This window comes from Pteronotus mesoamericanus, unplaced genomic scaffold (assembly GCF_021234165.1).
Source record: "Pteronotus mesoamericanus isolate MK-2021 breed Mesoamerican mustached bat unplaced genomic scaffold, CSHL_Meso_final contig_433, whole genome shotgun sequence".
Lineage (NCBI taxonomy): Eukaryota > Metazoa > Chordata > Mammalia > Chiroptera > Mormoopidae > Pteronotus > Pteronotus mesoamericanus.
The window spans coordinates 69,455-90,998 of record NW_026555163.1 but is presented as its reverse complement, the minus strand read 5'-3'; the positions used below and the strand labels follow the sequence as shown (position 1 = coordinate 90,998).

At 41.3% G+C, this 21,544-nt stretch overlaps 1 protein-coding gene across 2 annotated transcripts in view; it reads right to left on the bottom strand.

Moving 5' to 3' along the window:
* The window catches only part of CRYL1 (crystallin lambda 1), a 112,464-nt gene that overhangs the window by 22,051 nt on the left and 68,869 nt on the right, over positions 1-21,544 (bottom strand). The window contains exons 4-5 of one of the 2 annotated variants that reach the window (XM_054577441.1): positions 9,974-10,135; positions 2,392-2,586 (exon numbers count right to left, since the gene is read on the bottom strand). In XM_054577441.1, coding sequence (XP_054433416.1) covers positions 2,392-2,586; positions 9,974-10,135 — 357 coding nt within the window. The remainder of the gene's footprint in view (positions 1-2,391; positions 2,587-9,973; positions 10,136-21,544) is intronic. The other variant, XM_054577440.1, reaches the window with a different exon arrangement.

Here is a 21,544-nt window from a genome sequence, read left to right as displayed (position 1 = left end):
GTACTGGTGAGCCCACCCTGCTTCCATATTCCCTCTCCTTGAGCCCTGGCCCCCACAGGAGAGACACTTCACTGTCACTGTAAGTCTTCCCAACAGAGCTCAGGGATGCCCCACAGCTCTTCCATTCCACCCTCACCCCAACCTAGACAGACGGACCTCTGGTTTCCACATCTGCCTTCACTCTCATGGTCTGTAGATCAACTTTATTTTTTTATTTAGTTATTGTTTTTTAATCTTCACCCAAGGAAACATTTCCATTGATTTTTTAATAGAGAGGAAGGAGGGGGAGGGGGAGGGGGGAGAGAAAGAGAGAGAGAAACATCAATCAGTTGCCTCCCATAAGTACCCCAACTGGGGATGAAAACTGCAACCTAGGTATATGTTCTGACCGGGAATCGAACTAGCAACCTTTTGCTGCATGGAACGATGCTCCAACCGAGCCACACAGCCAGGATTCAACTTCATTTTTTTAAATGAATTATCTCCTAGGCTTCCACCAAAGGCAATTCTTTGAGTTCTATTTGCGTCCTTTGTTAATCTCATTTTTGCGGCCTCTTCTCATTTTGCCACATTCACACTGAATGTGTGAAAAAATCTCCTTAAAACCACTCAGCATTTGGTTCCTACAGGGACTCCAAGCACGTGAATCCCACAGCGGCCACTGTAGAGACACATGTGGGACTCCCTTTCTCAAAAGGTGTATCGCCCCTGAAAACCAGCAGACCACACTCTGTCTGCCACTAGCCCCTGCAGACAGGAGAGTCAAAAGAAAGGTGGGCAAAATGAGGCAATGAGAAGAACTGACGAAGCAGCCATTCTATGGCCACTCTACCTTCCCACCTCTCCAACCAGTGAAGGGGACAGCAGAACCCTCTGTGGCTCTTCCAAGCTTAGGGCTTCCAAATTGCAGCCAGTTTCACTTTGAGGTCAAAATAGAATCCTTTGTGCATGACTCCCACCCCAGTTCCCTTACCAGACTCTCCAAGTTTTCCCTTGAGGTGTCTCACATCTTTCAGATTGGAGAAAGCAGTATTTAACTCAGAGCTTTTTTTCCTGTGTTCAGGGCACTAAGATACTGTACAAATAAAAGTAAAAATTACCTTAAAACTTCCCACAATGTTTTACTGTAATACTGAATTTTTCCTAAGTCTATTATATTGTTCCCCTACTCTAGACAAGTAGAAATAATTTAAATAGATCTCCAAGTGGGTGATCTGAGTTCAGCGTTTCTTTCAAATACTCTACCACCAACTGATGTTCAAGACATTCTACAATTGCTAAGAAATTAAAACTGCAAACTTAATGATGGAAACCCCAAACTCTTGCAGATATAAAAGAATTAAGTAGATTTAAATTGTGAAGACACAGAGTTGCAGCTGTCATGTGGCAAATGTACTGAGCAATGAGGTCCAATGAAGAGCTCCACAGGGCTGTGGCAGAATGCCGAACAGGGAGGTGGGAGGGTCACTGCACCCTGCACTGGGTAGCTGTGGAAGTGGTGTCCTTGTTCCTGTCACAGGCTGGGACCCGCAGGCCTGCACAGGAGTCAGACAGGAGCAGTGGGCACACTGCAGGTGGCAGTGCTGTCATCCTCCTGAGCCCAAACCCAACCCTGCACTCTGAGTCCTGGGGTACAGTGTCCCCATACAAATGTGGTTGGGAGTGTGGGCAGTGAGGACACTTCTTAGGTCAATGCAAGATCCTTCAATTACAGAATGAGGTTACATGTAGATATAAATAATGACTGTTTCTATGCAAGACAAGCCTGTTACTAACATGTATAAGGATTATAATTCTCTCTTCCTCAAGCTCTTGAAAAAAATTTGGTTTCTTTAGTGGACACACGTGTACTTTACTTGAAATACAATTTTTTTCCTCCCAAAAATTATAACACTGGAGGCATGGAGTCTGAGTCTATGGGAAATAGAGGATGTCTCCTGTAGACAACTACGTGACAATGACAGGTAGGGGCAGAAAAGTCCATCATCGTGTCCGGTATCAGATGATTCCATGTAACAGAGTGACTTTGAAACAATGAATACTACACTGATGGTTTATTTTTGTTGCTTTTTCACTACACCTGAGAGGACAGCTGGCTGTCAGTTTCCAGAAATAGTAAGAAGACCTGAGCGCTGACTTCCCACAGCTAAGGCAGCTAGGAAGCTGTTTTTGCTCTGCTTCCACTCTTGGCTAGAAACCACCTCCAATTCTGCCCCTCGCTCATCCCCACTTTCACTTCCACTCACACTGGCCAGGCTTCCGCTCTCCATTCAGACCATTCCGACTTCGGCCCTCTGCTTATCCCTGCTCCCACCCTCTACTTATCCCTGCATCTGCCCTCCCTCAGAGTGTCCCTACAACTATTCCCACTGGTCAGCACAGCCTGCGCACCTGCACCAGCCGCCAGGCCTCACTGATGACCGCAAACTGCAGGCGATTCAGGACAAAGCCATCGACCTCCTTCAGGATCCTGACCGGGGACTGTCCGATCTTCTGCATCAGGGCATGGGTTCTATCCACTGTTGCAGGGGCTGTCTCTGGATGCGGGACCAGCTCCACCAGCGGGACATAATATGGCGGGTTTACCTTATGAGACACAGGAGGGGAGACAGTCAACAGAGCTCCAAAGTTTGTGCATCGTTCTTGCAGACCCCTTTCACCTATATCGTGTGGTCAAACAGGCAGATCCCTTACTGGAAAGGCCCCTGGACTCAGCAAATCTGTTGAGAAACAGAGTAGTTCACAACAGAGAGAGGGAAAAAAAGGTACCCCAGCACCAGACTGTATGGTTTTGTTTAAAGAATCATGACCAATGTAGGAGTTGAAATCTGGAGGTTCAGACTACCATCCTATCCATTACCAAACCCCTGACCTCTAGGGGCTTTCAATGCTAATAGCTGTGTAGACTTTACATCAATCCCAGACACCCCTGTTGAGTCATGTCTTCCCAGGACAGTCACTGCAGGTCCTGTAATGCTACTGTGTCCGTTAGACACAACTGACAGCATCTTCCCAAAACGTGGTGTTTCCTTAACCTTCCCATGTTGAGTCTTAAACATCAGCCTCCCCATTTGGATCTCAGCTACACATTGCACAGCCCCAGAACCCAACCATAGTATTGACCTGGGTTCACGGTCTGGGACAGGAGGGCCTGTCCTCAGGATCAGGTCCTGACAGAAATGCGTGGCTAGGCCAGCACTGAAACATTGGGCTTTGGTTTTCTTGGTTGACTTTGAAGATTACCAGAGAATTATCAGATGTCTAAAGACAGAATCGCTTAACACAACCCAACTAGCTTAATGCACTGCAGTAAACTGTTTCCCAAGTGCTGCTTGTAGGTTGTTTTTCCTCTATACATGGGTAAAAATTGGTAGAATCTCCTATTACCAAAAAACAAGAAGCATCCATTTTAAAATGACACAACAGAAAAGGAAAAGAAAATATATTTCTCCTAGAACACTGCCTAGAAGAGGTGGCTCATCCACACACAGCTATACTTCAAAGGTTCCTGTTCTTGGCCTGTCCTGGTCACACTCCCTTCACCCTCTTAGAAATGCAGATGCTCTAACCAGGTAGCTTAGTTGGTTAGAGCATCGTCCCAATATGCCAAGGTTGTGGGTTGATCCCTGGTCAGAGCACATACAAGAATCAACTAATGAAGGCATAAGTACGTAGAATAACAAATCAATATTTTACTCACTCTCTCAAATCAATAAAAAATAAATAAAAAGAAAGTGAGAGAGGATGGCACCTGTTTTCAAATAAATTAAATCAATGCCTCACTTGAGTCACTTGTCTCCTGTCTTAATCATTGAATTCTTATAAAAAAAAGTTTTCATCTTGCCTTTTCAAAGATCAGAATTACAAGAAACGGAAGCACGTCTGTGTCCGATGAACTTTATGTCACTGTGCAGCAGGGATGCTGAGCTTACGGTCTCTTCAGAGTTGTAAGCTTCATGTAGCAAAACACAAGTGGAGAAAAACAGATAAAAAACATTACATAAATTTGCTAGTTCTGGTCTCCATCCTCCTTGTAGGCTCTCCTCCTGCCCACACTATCTCTGAGTGATGGTGCTCCAGTTTGCATCCCTGGCCTCTCAGGAGGGCTTGTCAGGGTATCAGCGCCACCATGATGCTGAGACCTCACATGGAACACACCTCCCACTCCAGGCCCACATTTACAATTGTGTACTGAATACCTTCCCTTGGGCATCTTACAACCTGTCATAAATTAATCTCAAATCTCCCCATCCCAACACACGTTCCTCTTCTTAGCTCCCTATCTTGATAAGAATACCCAACTTAGTACCACAAGAAGCATCCTTGGTCCTTGCCTCTCCCTCACCTCCCCTACTTTCTATCAGTGACAAAAGTCCACTCAATTATACTCACATCTCTCAAAAGAGCACTCCCTCTGCTATACACTTGGCTCAGGCCATCACTTCCAACTTGAGTGCTGGCACTCCCCTCTCCTCACTGGCCTCCCTGCCCCTGCCAGGGTGACCCTTTATAAGGTGGAGCTGTTAAATCCATAGGGAAAGAAAGAATGGTAGTTGCCAAGGGCTTTGGGAGGGAAATTGGGAGTTGTTTACTGGTGACAGAGTTTCAGTTTTGCAAGATGAAAGGAGTTCTCAAATTGGATGGTGGTCACGGTTGCACAACAGAGTGAATGTACTTAATGTCACTGAACTGAACACTTAAAATGGTTCAGATGGTAAATGTTATGTTATGCGTGTTTTATCACAATGAAAATGTTTTTAAAAAAATTAAAAGCAGGACGCTGATCACACCACCTCCAGCACAGAATTCTGCAGCTGTTCCCCAGCACCCACTATAAAAGCCACAACTACATGATTTGGCTCTTTGCTGTGTCCCCAGGCTCAAGCTGATAGGCTGCTGAGAAAGGAGCCTGAGGTCATTCTTGCCACAGGACCTCCTCCTGAAACAGGAAATTTATCCTATTCAAGGCTCAGAGGAGGATCCTGACAATCATGACAGGTGCCCCTTAAATTTAAGGTAGTTTAGATGAGAGAAAGGAAGAAGAGAGAAAACCAATGTAAGTGATTCCTCTAAACAGGAAAGAATGGCTACTTTCTGAGATATTCTTCCCTTTCTGACAGGGATGCAGGACAGGCCTGCTGCTGTCAGCTTATGAGGAAGATAGAGAAACAGGCCCTCAAGAAGTGGGAAAAATGGTCCTGACCGGGTGGCTCAGTTGATGGAGCATCACCTCGTATACCAAAATGTTGTGGGTTCAGTTCCCCGGTCAGGGCAAATACGGGAGGAAGCCTATCGAAGTTTCTCTCTCTCCGCCTTCCTCTCTCTCAATAAACATATCCTCAGGTGAACATTTTTAAAAACTTGAAGGAAAAAAAAAAAGAAATGGGGAAACAAAGGAGAAAAGAAGCTGATGTCTTTAAAGGTTAACCACAATGGTCTCCAGGCTGAGCCCTGCTGAACGCACAAGAGGGGACTGTCTGGGAGCTCAGGTTGAGCTGGGTGGCACGGGGGCCCTTCTCCATTCACCTCGTGAAAAGCCTTGCCTGAATCTGGAACCGAGCCAGAGGCATGTGATCGGGCGATAGCACAGCCCAGACACAGAGGCCTGTTTATTCTCTCTGCAGCTGATTAAAGACGTTAACCTCACACAGGAAAGGCAGGCTGTCCCTTCTCCAGAAGATCCACTCACCCCCCCAACGGTGGGGGCACTCTTGTCCAGGTGGAACTCCTCTTCCTCTTACGACATGGGTGCAAAAACGAAGGGGTTCTTGTTTATAGCTGGTTCAGAGCATTTCATCTCTCAGTATTTTGAAAATTTACACAGTGAAGTCCTTTCATCAGTGACAACCACCCACCTTCTGAACTTGCCCTACACAGAGCCAAAAAATAAAGGCAGCCCCTATGACTAGAAAGCTGGAAATATGGAACAGGCAGTACTGTGCAGTATGTGGGACACAGGCATGCACCCCTCCGCACACAGCAAACCCAGAGTGCAACGCTTCAGTGACCACCACACGAGAACAAACAGGCTCAGGGCCAGGAGGGAGAATGAGGCAGAGGAGGTGCATGCATGGCAGTGAGTGCTGGGTGGGAGCCCCCTGGGCGCCTGTGCAGGCCAGCCTGATTGAGTCCCAGCGGCAGTCCAGCTCTAGCCTGGTACTGAAGTTAGAGCTGTGCCTTTGGAAGCTGCTTCCCCGCTCAGGGCTGAAATCCTTGTGGACCGACATGCGTCCTTCCAGCTCAGCAGCAGGGTGGCACTGAGAGCACTGGGTGCACTCACAAGGCCCCATAAGCTCCATGGAACCATTATATCCCCAACTGGAATAAGGAAGAAAAAAGGGAAAGCCTTTATTAAAGTGTGGCTGAAATCCTCAGTGCAAACCTGGGCTGTTTTTGTGGAATCTGATGTAGATTCTAAGTGCCAAGAGAGACTGTACCAAACTTGACCTCCAGAGGGTCACTAGCAAATATTTCCCCACTGCCAAATGGCCATCCCCAAGCCCTCTACACCTCTGCAGGAGGACGGGCAGATAAGGAAAAGCATAAAAACATCAGATAGGAAGAATGTCAGGATCTGGAGAACGGCTGTATCTTCGCCCCTCTGTACCTGTTACTGTTCCCCCTCTAAATCCCATTTTCAACTACTTGGGAGCTGAGAGAGCATTACCCTCCACCAGTGCTGAGATGCCCACCAGAAAGGTGCCCAAAAGAACATGTGTGATGTCAAAACTGGCTGGCAGGTGGAAGGGTGGAGGCGACAGTGTTTCAGGGCATGAATAAGTTTCCTCTTCATATGTCCTATTCCCCGTCGGTGCAGAGCATCCCAGTGATGAGCAGCGAGCTGAGGGCAGTGGCCTGTAGGCTGACACTCTGAGCCACTTCTGTCTGGACAGCAAAGCTGAACAGAAAACCCTGTAGCTCCTCAAAGGTGACCAATATTCTGGGTTCTGTAGGTACTGCCAGGCCAGCTAAAATTGAATTGTCCAAGATGCTTTTTGTCCTTTCCAGAGGTCAGTGGAATGATCCAAAGGTAGGTGACACCAGCACAGAAGAAAAAGGTGGTAAAATTCTAAAGACGGTCAACCTGGGTGATTTGATTTGCTCTAGTAATGTCAGTTTTCATTTAAAATAATTTATAAAAGTAATGAGAAGATAGTTTTTACAATGATGTCTGGACTGACTTTGACTATGCTGTCTGTCTTTGAGTAAATGAGTAAAGCCAAGCAATATTGAAACGGTTTGAAGAAGAGAAATGTCATTATTATTCAATAGTCACTGACCAAGCAACTAGTCAGAGGTAATGTGTTGGTGGGAAAGAATAAAGTAAGGCATGAGTTCACCCACTGGTAGTTTAAAACGGAACAGATGCGATAAAAGTCTCCTTTAAATTATTCTTTATTTAAGTATACTTGGTATACAATCTCATATTGATTATATTAGTTTCATGTGTACAACAAAGTGATTCAACACTTTTATACCTTACAACATGATCACCCCACTAATTCTGGTAGTTACCTGTCACCATGTAAACTTACCATAGTATTATGACTATATCCCCCTCACCCTGTTCACCTCCACTCAACCCCCCCTCCTCTGGCAATCATCCCTTTGATCTCTGTTTCTTTGAATTCGTTTCTGTTTTGTTTGTTCATTTGTTTTGAAATCATATGGTATTTGTCTTTTCTGCCAGACATATTTCATTTAGCACAATGCCTTCTAGGTCCATCCATGCTGTCACAAATGGCAAGATTTCAATTTTTATGGCCGAGTGATGTTCCATTCTATATGTGTGACCATACCTTCTTTATCCTTTTGTGTACTGATGGGCACTTTGGTTGCTTCTGTATCTTGACTATTGTAAATAACGCTACAATGAACACAGGGGTGCCTATATCTTTTCAAATTACTGGTTTGGATTTCTTTGGGTAAAATACCCCAAAGTAGGATCACTGGATCATATGATAGATCTATTTTTAATTTTTTGAGGTATCTCCATACTGCTTTCCAAAATGGCTGCACCACTCTGCATTCCCACCAACAGTGCAAAAGGGTTCCCCTTTCTCCACATCCTCGCCAGCACTTGTTTGTTGATTTATGAATGATATTCATTCTAACAGGTGTGAGGCGATATCTTATTATGGTTTTGATTTGCATTTCCTTGATGATTAGTGACACTGAGCAAGTCCTGTCAAAGGATTTAGGAGGTATTTTCTGAACAATTTGATTTAGTTTTTCTTCTAAACTGCTTCAGAAGTAAAAACGCTGGTTAAACATTACAAGCTTTCAAGCAAGAGTAAGTTTCATTGCTTGAACTTCAATGAAGCAATTGAGTAACAATCTAATAAGTGGTTTCTGATTTCTAAGGGTTTTTATGGACATGTAAATGTCACAAAAGCAAAGACATGACATGCTTCATGGTTTCGTGGTTCATGGGACGTGGTCTTGAGGTCCTGTTGGTGCTAATACACCTGTATTTAATGATAAGTAAATATGACTGGTTTGATTCCATGTTCTATGGGTCCAAGTCTCATTTCATAGTCACTCTTCACACTTTCCATTATACTTCTGTAAAAGGACATCTAGACATCTCAAACCACACAGTCCTGTAAGGGGTGGTCTAAGCTGTCCCTCATAGCATATAAAATCTAGCCTTCATCTGTGACTCACTCTTTTCCTTTACCTCCCTGACCCTGGGACCTCCTGACTCTAGACCACTTTTGCTCAGAAAGAACTTCCCTGCTCTCAATTTCATGGGCCCCAGCCTCCCCTGTGGTCAATCATGCATGGAATGCTGTTCCAGGTTCTGTGAAGTGGCTGCCCTTCTCCGAGCCACCTTCAGACTACTCTCCAAAGGCAGTGTCTGCACCATATTACCATGTGGCTCTGTACCTGAGCCTGTCCCAGTTCCTCAGAGTAACTCTGTTTCTCCACAACCCAACTCGTCCCAAGACTTCCCACTTTTCCCTCTGGCTTCCCAGGTATAGATGCTCTTCCAGTCCAGCTGATCCCCCTCATGATTCCACACACCCCATACTTGTTTTTGGCCTAGGGCCTTTCTTACACTCTTTCTCAGACTCAAAAAATTCCTCTCTCTCATACGCCTGACCAGACTATACCTGGTCTGCCCAGGTTCTTGGTGTAGCCTCTCTCTCCCAAGCCTTAACCTCTAATGGCCTGATGGTGCCAAAGGTTTGGCCATCATCTTATACTGTCATACTTCTGATGACTTGAGCTAAGCTAGCTTTTCTGTCCTAACAGATCATCTGGGTTCTCCAGGGTCATCCTGAGGTCACAGTTGGAACTCAAACATCTATCAGGTGATCCATGCATGACTCCCCTCTCTGATTGCTCATACTAACACATTAATCTCAAGAAGATTTATTTGGTGCTTGCATGGTAACGTTAAACTCATTATTCAGTATGCCTCATAATGCACATCTAGTAAGTTTGTCCAGGTAAATTACAACGATGGGACAGGACTGACAAGAAGGGAGGGTTTCTGCTGAACTGAAATCTGAGGAGTGAGGCTCAGAATCTGCATTTTAGCAAAACTCATCCTACACAGTAAACTACAAAGTGTAAGTTACAGGTCTATAAAATCCTACTCAGTGTACACATTATCTTAATGTGGACTTTTTCTTTGATAGGGGAATTATTAGTTTACTGTCCTTTCTCCTTGGTTGAACAGTGAGTTACCTGAGGGTAAAAGTCTGTAAGGATTGCTCGTTCTGTCCCATTATGCATTAGGTATGCAGATATAATCCAAAAAATTTTTGGAGAAAATTCCTTTTAAAACTGCTGATAGTGCACAAGCTAAATATACTAAAAACCATTAAGTTGTACAATTTGAATTGTGAGATATATGAATTACATCTTAACAAAACAGTTAAAAAATACTAGTAGATTAAATAAAATGTATTGCTCTCCCAAACCAGAATGAGATGTGTTCAATCTCCACGTTTGATATACTCACAGGATGAGCCACAAGGCACTGCTTCACGTGCACCAGCCCCGCAAACAGCTCAGAAGGCAAGAGGCACGAGGTGGAGCTGCTGAGGACAACGTCATCACCGATGATTCCATCTAACTGAGCAAAAATCTTCTTTTTCAGTTCCAGGTCTTCTGGAACACATTCCTGACAAGGACATACACAGATCACTACTCATGGACCACTGCACTCAGGCCCTGAGCAAAGCCTCTCAAGTTCTATTCTTTCCAAAACTAAACCAATTAGAAAAACCACAAGCAACATTTAAGAAAAAACAAAAAGCTGCTCCCAAATATGATAAATCTTCATAACTCTGGAAACTAGATGATGCCTGTAGGGGAGCTATATTCTCTAGTTCTGTGACCCAGCAGTTCTACATCTGGGTATTTATCCAAAGAAATGAAAAACACTAATTCAAAAAGACAGATGCACCCTATGTTTGTTGCAGTATTATTTATGATAGCCAAGATATGGAAGCAACCTAGGTGTTCATCAATAAATGATAAAGAAAATGTGGTACATACATACCATGGAATATCACGCAACAATTAAAAAGAATGAAATCTTGCCATTTGTGAAAACATGGATAGACATAGACAGTATTAAGCTAATTGATAGCAGTCAAACAGAAAGACAAATACCATGATTTCACTTATATGTGGAATCTAATAATGAAAAGAAATAAGCAAAACAAAAACAGAATCATAGATACAGAGAACAGACTGACAGTTGCCAAATGGCATGGCTGTCAGGGGTTGGGTGAAAAAGGTGAAGAGATTAAGAAGTATAGATTGATAGTTACAAAATAGTTACGAGGATGTAAAGTACAGCATAGGGAATACGGTCAATAATATTGTAATAACTATGTATGGTGCCAGGTGGGTACTAAACTATTGGGGGGATCACTTTACAAGTTACATAAATATGTAATCACTATGTTGTACACTTGAAACTTCTGTAATATTGTATGTCAACTGTAATTGAAAAATAAATTTAAAAAATAAAAATTCTCATAATAAAAAAGTCCTCTGACTACACGGGGAGGGGGAGTCTACAAACAGAACACACTCAGCACCTCAGGCAAAGTGCCATGAACATCAGTGGTATCATCAGCACATTTTCCCCTACCTGTCATCTTCATAAAATGAACAAACGTGTTACATTCATAATTCCCCAAAGGCTTCTTGAGCACCTATAGCTCATTGGAAATCCTTTGGAAAAAGAACTTTCTAAAAAGCTAAAATTACTTGAGTAGGGGTTGAAGAGGAGGATAGAGACACAAAGTTGGAATAAATATTGCAGATAACAATCACACTGAAATTCTCATGACGTGCAAGGCTGGGGTGTGAGTGAGATGACACTGTCAAACAGCTGGTGCCTGCCCCCAGTGAGGCATGTCCCTGGGAACGGGATGCCAGCCGTGGAGCCCCACCTCAGAAGCAAGCAGCACAGGAGAAGGATGCTCACTGCTTCAACCCTACAAGTACTAGAGGCATCTTTCTTTGCCTATCACCCACAGCTCTGGGAAATCACACCAGGGGGCGCTCCACCCAAGGTGGTCCCCACTCACCTGGAGGCAACAGGCCCAACAGCTGGGATATCACTGTTCCCAACATTCCCTGGTGAATTTAGGATCATGGTTCTCAGTATGGCCCACGACAATCAGCATCAGAATCAACACAGTGCTTGTTAAAGTGCACATTCTCAGCACCCCCTTCCCTTGCCAGACCTACTGAATCATGGTCTCTGGGGATGGGGCCCAGGCATCTGCATTTTTATCAAACATTGTGACAATTTTTGTTCCTAATAGTTTGAAAGCCACTATTCTGAGGTGTGGTCCAAAGTGTGGTATGCTACCAAACATATTCCCAGGACTCTGCCCTCTCTTCTCCCCCATGCAGGGACTAACCAAGCATGCCCTGGCCAGTGTGTTAGTGCTGTGTTACTAGAAATAGCATGAACACCAGCAGATAACCAGAAGTGTGCAAGAGTGGAAGTGAAATGCTGAAGTACTACTAGAAATTGTATCAAAACCTCCCTCAAAAATAAAGAAAATATTTTTAGGCCTGATTTAGTAATATCTAATAGTAAATAATAATGTCCAATGTTTTTAAAATCAGCTGTGTAAATATTGTCACATGAGTTCCTTCTCTATATATCATCTACAAGATTTTAAAATTTAACTCAATGGGTAGGGCATCAATATTGTGTTTGTTTATACTTTAAAAAAACATAATCAAACCACGTGAAATTTTATTAAGAACAAAAGGTCATAACAACACCACATCTGAAAGACGGGGAAAATGGAGTCATTTAAGAACTGTAAAGCACATTGTATTACATCCCCTTATCAAACGGGAAAAAAGGCTACAGTAGCTGGCTGGTTATATTGAGTAATTCCTGGATCAGTTAAGTGTGCAAGTTGGGTTAAGTTTAAATGGAGCCTTGTAGTAAAGCCAGAGACTAAGAATGATGCAGATACTGTGTAAGCTACTAAAAGGGCCCTTTGTAAATGGCTCTATTGTGAGCCCATCATGCAGCTTCTCCCCTGAAACTCTATGCCTTTCTTCAGATCGTTTGATTATCAAAGAGGCAAGAAAACTTGAACCAGAAGAAACCCAAACCTGCTTCAGTGAGTTATGTAACCCGTTGTTTTTTTTTACCAGCACATTGGCTTAAAGTTTTGTTGTTGTTGTTGTATTTAATAGTAACCCAATTGTGGTCAATTTGCTGAGCCAGGGTTACGATGCCTCCTGCATCCACATCAAGTTCATTTCCACTCTTCACTGGGGAGCTGACCCCCCTTGTCTGAGAAAGGGAGTCTGACATACTGGTAATCAGGACTGACATCACTTGTGGCAATTACAAAACTAACAGAGGCTACAGGCATTCTTTCCATCCTAAGGGGGCTAGGAAGAAAGGCAGGGAGAAGATGAAACGAGGTGGCTTACAGCCTAGCAGTAAAGCAGCCTTGCTCTGTCTAAACCACAGCATTGTGACTAGCGAGAACACCCGACCCAACCCCCATGCATTCTCAACTCAGTAGTGTCTTTCAGGATCCTTTCTGGAGAAACCACCAAATGTGAAGTATTAGCCAAAGCTCTATCACTATGAAAGGCAATTAGCTAGACTGCTTAATTAAACTCTGACAGCACTTTTTCAAAGCAATGACTATTATTTGTTTGTTTTTATTTTGTTTGTTTTGAGGTGGGAGGGAGATGATATTCTCATGGAAAAACCCTTTGGTGGCATGCTCCAATTTTTACAAACAATACAATACCAAACTTTAGGGATGAGGAAAAGGCAGTGTAACTTCCCAAATATCACATCAATTGGAGTTCATTCATGTCAGGCAGCATCAGATGGTTAAAAGGTGAGGCTGAGATTAACAATCTTTTTTTCCTTCTCATAGTGAAAGGAAGAAATTGAATGATGGCATTATAGGTACTTACTTATATTTTAAAAAGTAAATCATTTATAAATGTCCTGTTTTATTATTAGTAAAGCTTACCTGTGACGGCACTCAGCTCATTACAGCTGTTTCAGGAAAGCAGCAGGGAGGGCCACAGCAAGCCAGCCCTGGATCACTCCCCGAAAGGAAGTGCTGGATAAGAACGCATGTCTGAGCTTTACCCACTTGCTGTGCAACAACATACATTTTCCAAAATAAATATTTTCATGTGGAAAATGAAATTTCATTGATTTTCTAAAAATCAACTCAGGCATTTTAGATAGGTGTCCTGTTGCTAGAGAAATCTATATTCACCAATGCAAAATATCTGGAAGCAATCTTCAGTGTGCTTTCCAGAAAGAAAGAAAAACTAAATTAGAATACTTTAGTACCAAAGGTATTTTACATGCAAAGAAGTGTGTTAGCCAATTTCAGGGAGAAAGCCATGGCAAGAAAAGAAAACATGAACTCAAATCCTGTTGTAATCATGGCAAAGGTCAAGTCTTTCTCAAGTTGAAGATGGAAGGTTCCACATGATAAAGTCTGTCTGTTAGCGCTAATTAAACCTCTGGCTTCATTCCGCCTAATCATCACCAGCAGTCTCTCGTCACTATTTCTTACAAGAGCACAATCTTAAAATCTATCAGATTAATGGACTGTTATGACTATACTTCTTAAGAGGTGAACACCTTAACTACATAAACAAAGGCAAATCTTGCTCTAGAACAAAAAGTATGTGTTAAGGAAAAAGAAAGAGAAACAGTACAAGGTTTCAATATCACAGGAAATAAATTGCACTATGCCCTGACTGGAGGCCCATTTATTTATTTCCTTAAAAATCAAAATGTATTTTTAATCTCATATTATAAACCTAAACAGAGTTGTACAACAATATAGAACAAATTATACCCAATCAGAAGAGAACTTGCCAAAGTAAAAATCAGTGTAGACCGAATTTGGGACATTACTTCCTGAGGCTTAGGAGTTAAGGTTAGCATAATTACTGCAGTTTGCATTAAATAGTAGCCCTTCCAGCACTCTTTATAGTTGCCGGAACAAAATGTTTGCACTAAAAAATATTGACTATGGGAGCAGGGGAGGGGGACCAGGCAGAGAGCAAGGGGGGAAAGGTGGGACAACTGCAACTGAATGTAATATTTTTAAAATAACTTTAAAAAGGTTCTTAACCATTAAAAAGATACACACACACACACACACACACACACACACACACTTTTCACACTGGTCAGAATGGCCACCATATACAAATCAACAAACAACAAGCTGTGGAGAGGCTGTAGAGAAAAGGGAACACTAGTACACTGTTGGTGGGAATGCAGACTGGTGCAGCCACTATGGAAAACAGTATGGAATTTTCTCAAAAAGCTAAAAATGGAATTGCCTTTTGACCCAGAAATTCCAGTGCTGGGATTGTACCCTAAGAATCCTGAAATGCCAATTCAAAAGAACCTACGCACCCCAATGTTCATTGCAGCACTGTTTACAATAGCCGAGTACTGGAAGCAACCTAAGCGCCCAACAGTAAATGAGTGGCTCAAAAAACTGGTACATTTACACCATGGAATACTACACAGCACAAAGAAAGAAGGAACTCCTGCACTTCACGACACCATGGATGGAACCGGACAATATTATGTTAAGTGAAATAAGCCAGGTGGTAAAAGACAAATACCATATGATCTCACCTATAAGTAGAACCCAATCAACAAAACAAACAAGCAAAATAGAACCAGAGGCAGGGAAATAAAGAACAAACCAACAGTAGCCAGAGGGGAGAGGGGAGGGGGATAGCAGGGGAAAGAAGAGGAAGGGTCATCATGGAACATGTATAAAAGACTCATGGACAAAGCCAAAGGAGGGTAGATTGCGGGTGGGGGGGTGGGAGGGAGGAGAGTGGTGGGGGGAAAAATGGAGACAACTGTACTTGAACAATAATTTTATATATATATATATATTTTGTAAGGTAAACTATATATATATAAATGTTATATATATATATATAGTTTACCTTACAAAAAAAGATATATATATGTATTTTAACTAAGAATACAGGTTTTCAATATTAGCTGGCTTACAAACTTCAGGTACAAATTTTATAACTTTTTTAGAAGAAATTATGCTATTTTATTATTCTAAAAATAAAAATAATGACCTTTTAAATACATTTGTTTTATTTTGCTTTGACAATCAGACTTTACATTTGCCTCTTCCCGATTCCTTCTTATCCACTCAATCTCTCTTCCTTACCTATGTCACTGAGGTGAACCACAATCTTCTATTATTCTATCTATAAGAACAAACACTCATTTCATTTTACTTTAAATTTGTTTTCTTTTTAAAAATGGAATTGAGTTACTTTTTCTGTAATGGTCCTTATGTGATCTTTTCTATGTCAATGGTTGCTTAATACACACACTTGTGTTAAATAACCTAGCCCTCAATTTCTAATGTAACTCTGGCCCGTGGCAATATAACATGAGTATACCTTTATGGGGTCATACGTAAATTATTGGGAGTAATTTGCTTGCTCCTTATTCTACTAAACTTTCAGGAAACCACCAAGCAGTGTGCTGCTTGCCAAACATTGTATAAAGAGGCAGGTTCTGTGACGCCTAGATTCTTAAATGAGTCCTCCCTACCCCACAAGCATGCAGTTTCTTATGAAGTATTACAATGAAGGTAAGGTGTGGTGGGACTACTACTTCAATGACCAGGATTGCGAGGCCATGTAAAACTTGTAAAGAAATGCTCAGAAACATCTCTGTTTAATAGCACGTCTGACATTTTACTTCCCATTCAGGGACAAAAAAATAGGTAAATTTAGAAAGATAGTTAATATAAATGTGCATATGTATTTGTTTGTTTATGTATTGGCTTGTCTTGTGTTTATTGAAAAGTGACCTTTGGCCTACAATAGAATTCAGTTAAAAATATCACCTCATTAGATTTTCCCAGTAAGTACAACAACAGCTGTTTAAAAAAAAAAAAAAGTAAACATATATAACACTGAAAACAAAGGTAGTTAAACAAATTCATGTCTAATTTTTTTTAAGTTAAAAATATAGTGTCTATGCTAATAAAAATTTCTCCAATTAAAATGATAGAAACTTCCCTTGGCAAATACTGGGTAATTCCATATAAAAAAACCCATCCATTTAAATGAATAGCTGAGCGCTCAGGTAAGTAAGGAGAATCATCGGGTGAAATAAACAAAGAAGGTCAAAGCAGCCCTGGTTGGTGTGGCTCAGTGGATTGAGCACCAGCCTGTGAACCAAAGGGTCACTGGTTCGATTCCCAGTCAGGGCACATACCTGGGTTGAGGGCCAGGTTCCCAGTAGGGGGTGCTCAAGAGGCAACCACACATTGATGTTTACCTCCCTCCTCCCCCTCTAAAAGTAAACAAATAAACAAATAAATAAAATCTTTTAAAAAAAGCAACAAAGAGGGTCAAAGCCAGTGCAGCACTAGAGTGATACTGTGATGTTTCAGTGGCTTGGAAAGAGGGTTCAAATACCCTCAGAATGAGATGTAACCAAGAGTGATACCGTGATGTTTCAGTGGCTTGAAAAGAGGGTTCAAATGCCCTCAGAATGAGATGTAACCAAGAGCTGGAGGATTTAGGAAGTTGGAATCAAGAACCCTAGGATAAGACTAAGACCCCCAAAAGGCTATGTTTTCAGAGAATTCTTGGATTAGTTTAAACAAAAAGAGCCCATCTGCTGAGGGCTGGGAAGCTTGTCTTAATCAGGGCTTCCTCTGGGAAGGACTCACAGTGGAATGAAAGATAAACTAATTTGTGAAGCCATATTCATGAGACTGAAATTCATCTAAGTTTGGGGTTTAAAATTATACTAAACATGTAGTCTGGACATTCCCAAGCTGTAAAAGTTACTTAAAAATTCTTCTCAGGCTAGCAATAATCCTGGCAGATGCAAACTCAAAAACACTGGAAGGATACTTGCTCAAAGAAATCTCACTTTTCTTTGGATTCACAGATAAAGAGCCCCCACTGAAGAAAATACACAACCCCAAAGTATGAAACATGAAACCACCTAGACAAAACAAAGACCAGGCTCAGATAACAAACACCAAACCTTCAAAACACTGAAAAATGGAAAGTATAGTAGAATAAGCAAGTTTAAATTAATTAAAAGTAAAAGGAGACTTGACTTGGGATGGAAAACATACAATGTAGTGTACAGATGAAGTGTTATGGGATGGTGCAACCAAAATTTGTATAATTTTGTAAACCAGTGTCATCTCCAATAAATTCAATGAAAAATAAAAAATAAAACTACCTCAAAAATTAAATTAAAAAAGAAAAACAAAGTATAAGAAAGGAATCAAACTCAGAAGTACCAAGTTGATTTTAAAAGCATTAACTAGAATGTTTAGAAATTGAAATTAAAAATAAAATTACTAAATATGTTAAGTGACAGGATAAACACAGCCAAAGAGAGAATTAGTGAACTAGAAGACAGAGATAAGGATATTATCCAGAATATAGAAAAACAAAATCTATTAAAACAAAAATTGACAGATCATCAAGGAGAATCAGACAAACCCAGCACTGCATAACATTTTAACATCTCTCTATTGGTTATTGATTTTAAAAAATCAGTATGGGGAAGAAATAAGCAACACAATAAACTTGATCGACTGGACAAACATAGTCTTTCTTCCAAAGATGGAAAAATACACATTTTCTTCAAGCACAAATGGAACACTTATAAAAGGTGCATATGTAGTAAATTATAATGCAGTATTCAATAATTCCAAAGGACTCGTATCATATAAGTCATCTCCTCTACAACATTGAAATTAAGGCAAAAATTAAAAATAAAAAGTTACCTTATAGACTTAGAATACTGAAAATTAACTTCTAAATAGTTCATGAGACAAAATGAAATCCTTATGGAAATTATAATAGAACAGAGCAGTAATGAAATATTGCATATCAAAATTTGTGGGGTGCAATTTAAACAGTTCTTGAACCGAGATTTTTTTTTATTTTTTAAGAAAAACGGCCTCAAATATTAAGAGGCCAAGCATCCAATTTAAGAAATCAAAAAAAGAAAAGAATAAATCTAAAGAAAACAAAAAGATGATTCTAAAGATAACAGAAGTCAATAAAATAAAATATAGGGCAAGTACAGAGAATCAATATCAAAATCAGTTCCTTAAAAAGACTCATAACAGGACTACTCTTTCGACTTCTGGCCAGGATGGAGGTTTAGGTAGATACACTTTGCCTCCTCGCACAACCAAAAGAAGGACAACAACAAATTTAAAAACAAAAAAACCCCCAGAACTGCCAGAAAATCAAACTGCATGGAAATCCGACAACTAACGAACTAAAGAAACATTCATCCAGACTGGTATGAGGGATGGAGACAGGCAGCCAGGGTGGAAAGGACGCGTGACAAGGTGGTGGCTGGTACACCGGGTGGTCCCACATCTGCGTGCAGATAAACTAGAGGAACAGCTGGGGAGCGAGACAGACTGCGCAATCCAGGGTTCCAGTGTGAGGAAAGAAAGCCTCAAAACCTCTGGAGGCAAAAACCTGTGGGGGTTGCAGCAGCAGGAGAAACTCCCAGCTTCACGGGAGAGTCCGTTGGAGGGACCCATGCGGTCCTAGAATGTACACAAACCCACCCACCCGGGAATCAGCACCAGAAGGGCCCAATTTGCTTGTGGGTAGCGGGGGAAGTGACTAAAAGTCTCCAAGAGCCAAGCGAGCAGCATTGTTCCCTCTCTAACCCCTCCCCCACAAACAGCTTTACAATGCAGCGACCTGGTTTGCCCTGCCCTGGCAAATACCTAAAGCTCTGTCCCTCCCAATGTAACAGGTGCTCTAAGACAAAGAAATATGGCCCAAATGAAAAGAACAGATCAAAGCTCCAAAAATAGAACTAAGTGATGGACAGATAAGCCAACCTATCAGATGCACAGCTTAAAACACTGGTAATCTGGATGCTCACTAAATTGGTTGAATATGGCCGCAAAATGGAGGAAAAAGTGAAGGCTACACAAAGTGAAATAAAGAAACATACACAGGGAGGCCCTGGCAGGTGAGGCTCAGTGGATTGAGCATTGGCCTGCAAACCAAAGGGTCACTGGTTCGATTCCCAGTCACGGCACATGTCTGAGTTGTGGGCCAGATCCCCAGTATGGGGCGCATGAGAGGCAACCACATTGAAGTTTCTCTCCCTCTTCTTCTCTTTCCTTTCCCTTCTCTCTAAAAATAAATACATAAAATCTTTAAAAAATATATCCTGTTTAAAAAAAGAAGAAAAGAAAGGAAAATATACAGGGAACCAACAGTAAAGGGAAGGAAACCAGGATTCAGATCAACTATTGGGAGCAGAAGGAAGGGATAAACATTCAACTAGAACAGACTGAAGAAACAAGAATGAAAAAAAAAAATGAGGAGAAGCTTAGCAACCTCTGGGACAACTTTTAAACGTTCCAAAATCCAAATCATAGGGGTGTCAGAAGGAAAACAGGAAGAGCAAGAAATTGAAATCTTATTTGAAAAAATAATGGAGAGTTGCCCCAGTCTGGTAAAGGAAATAGACTTTCAGGAAGTCCAGGAAACTCAGGGAGTCCCAAAGAAGTTGGACCCAAGGAAGCACACACCAAGACACATGATTACATTACCCAAGATTAAAGATAAGGAGAGAATCTTAAAAGCAGCAAGAGAAAAGGAGAGAGTTGTCTATAAAGGAGTTCCCATAAGGCTATCAGCTGATTTCTCCAAAGAAACCTTATAGGCAAGAAGGGGCTGGGAAGAAGTTTTCAGAGTCATGAAAAGCAAGGACCTCCATCCAAGATGATTCTATCCAGCAAAGCTATCATTTAGAAAGGAAGGGCAGATAAAGTGCTTCCCAGATAAGGTAAAGTTAAAGGAGTTCATCATCAAAAAGCCCTTATTATGTGAAATGTTACAGGGAGTTATCTAAGAAAAAGAAGATAAAACTATGAACAGTAAAATGACAACAAACTCACAACTATCAACAACTGAACCTAAAACAAAAACAAAAACAAAAAAACAAAACAAAAGCAAACTAAGCAAACAATTAGAACAGGAACAGAATCATAGAAATGGAGATCAGAGGGGAGAGGGAAGGGGAAGAATGGGGAAAAAGGTACAGGGAATAAGCAGCATAAATAGTAAGTACAAAAAAGGCAAGGGGACGTTAAGAGTGGTAAAGGAAATGGAGGAGACAAAGAACTTAAGTGTATGACCCATGGACATGAACTAAGGCAGGGGGGATTGCTGGGGGTAGGGACGGTCCAGGGGAGAGGGAAATAAAGGGGACAAAAAATGGGACAACTGTAATAGCATAATCAATAATATATATATTTTTTAAAAGACTGTTTACCTCTCCATCTACTGTCCTACTCAAGACGCATGGCTTTCAAAAACAGGACATTGTAAGGCATCCAAAAAAAGCACACATCCAAGGGACAAAGCAGTCATCAGAACCAGTCTCAGATGTGACTCAAGTGGTGGCATGATCTGACAATGAATTTAACGTAACTATGATTAATATGTCAAAAACTCTAATGAAAAAGTAGACAACATGCAAAATCATATGTGTAGTCTCAGCAGAGAAATGGAAAGCGTAACGAAGTATTACAGAGAACACTAAAAATGAAAAACAAAGTAACAGATGAAGAATGCCTCTGACTGGCCCATCAGTAATCTCAAATAGCTGACGAAAGAATCAGTGATCTTAAACATTAATCAATGGGAATCGTCCTTAATGAAGAAATGAAAAGTAAAAAGGACCAAGAAGAACAGACAGAGCATCCAAGACCTGTAGGAAAAATATCAAATGGCCTAACACATGTCATTGTAACCCTAGAAGTAGAGGAAACACATAATGGGGCAGAAGAAAAATTTAAGGAAATAATGGCTGAAAATATTCCAAAACTAATGAAAGTCAACCAAAAAGCTCTGAGGACATGACCTCCTTCCTTCCAAATCCACACACATGATGTGTACTATATTCGATTTGTTGGAACTGCTTGAAGAGAGGGAAACATTAAAGGCAACCAAAAGGAAAATGTCACATAAT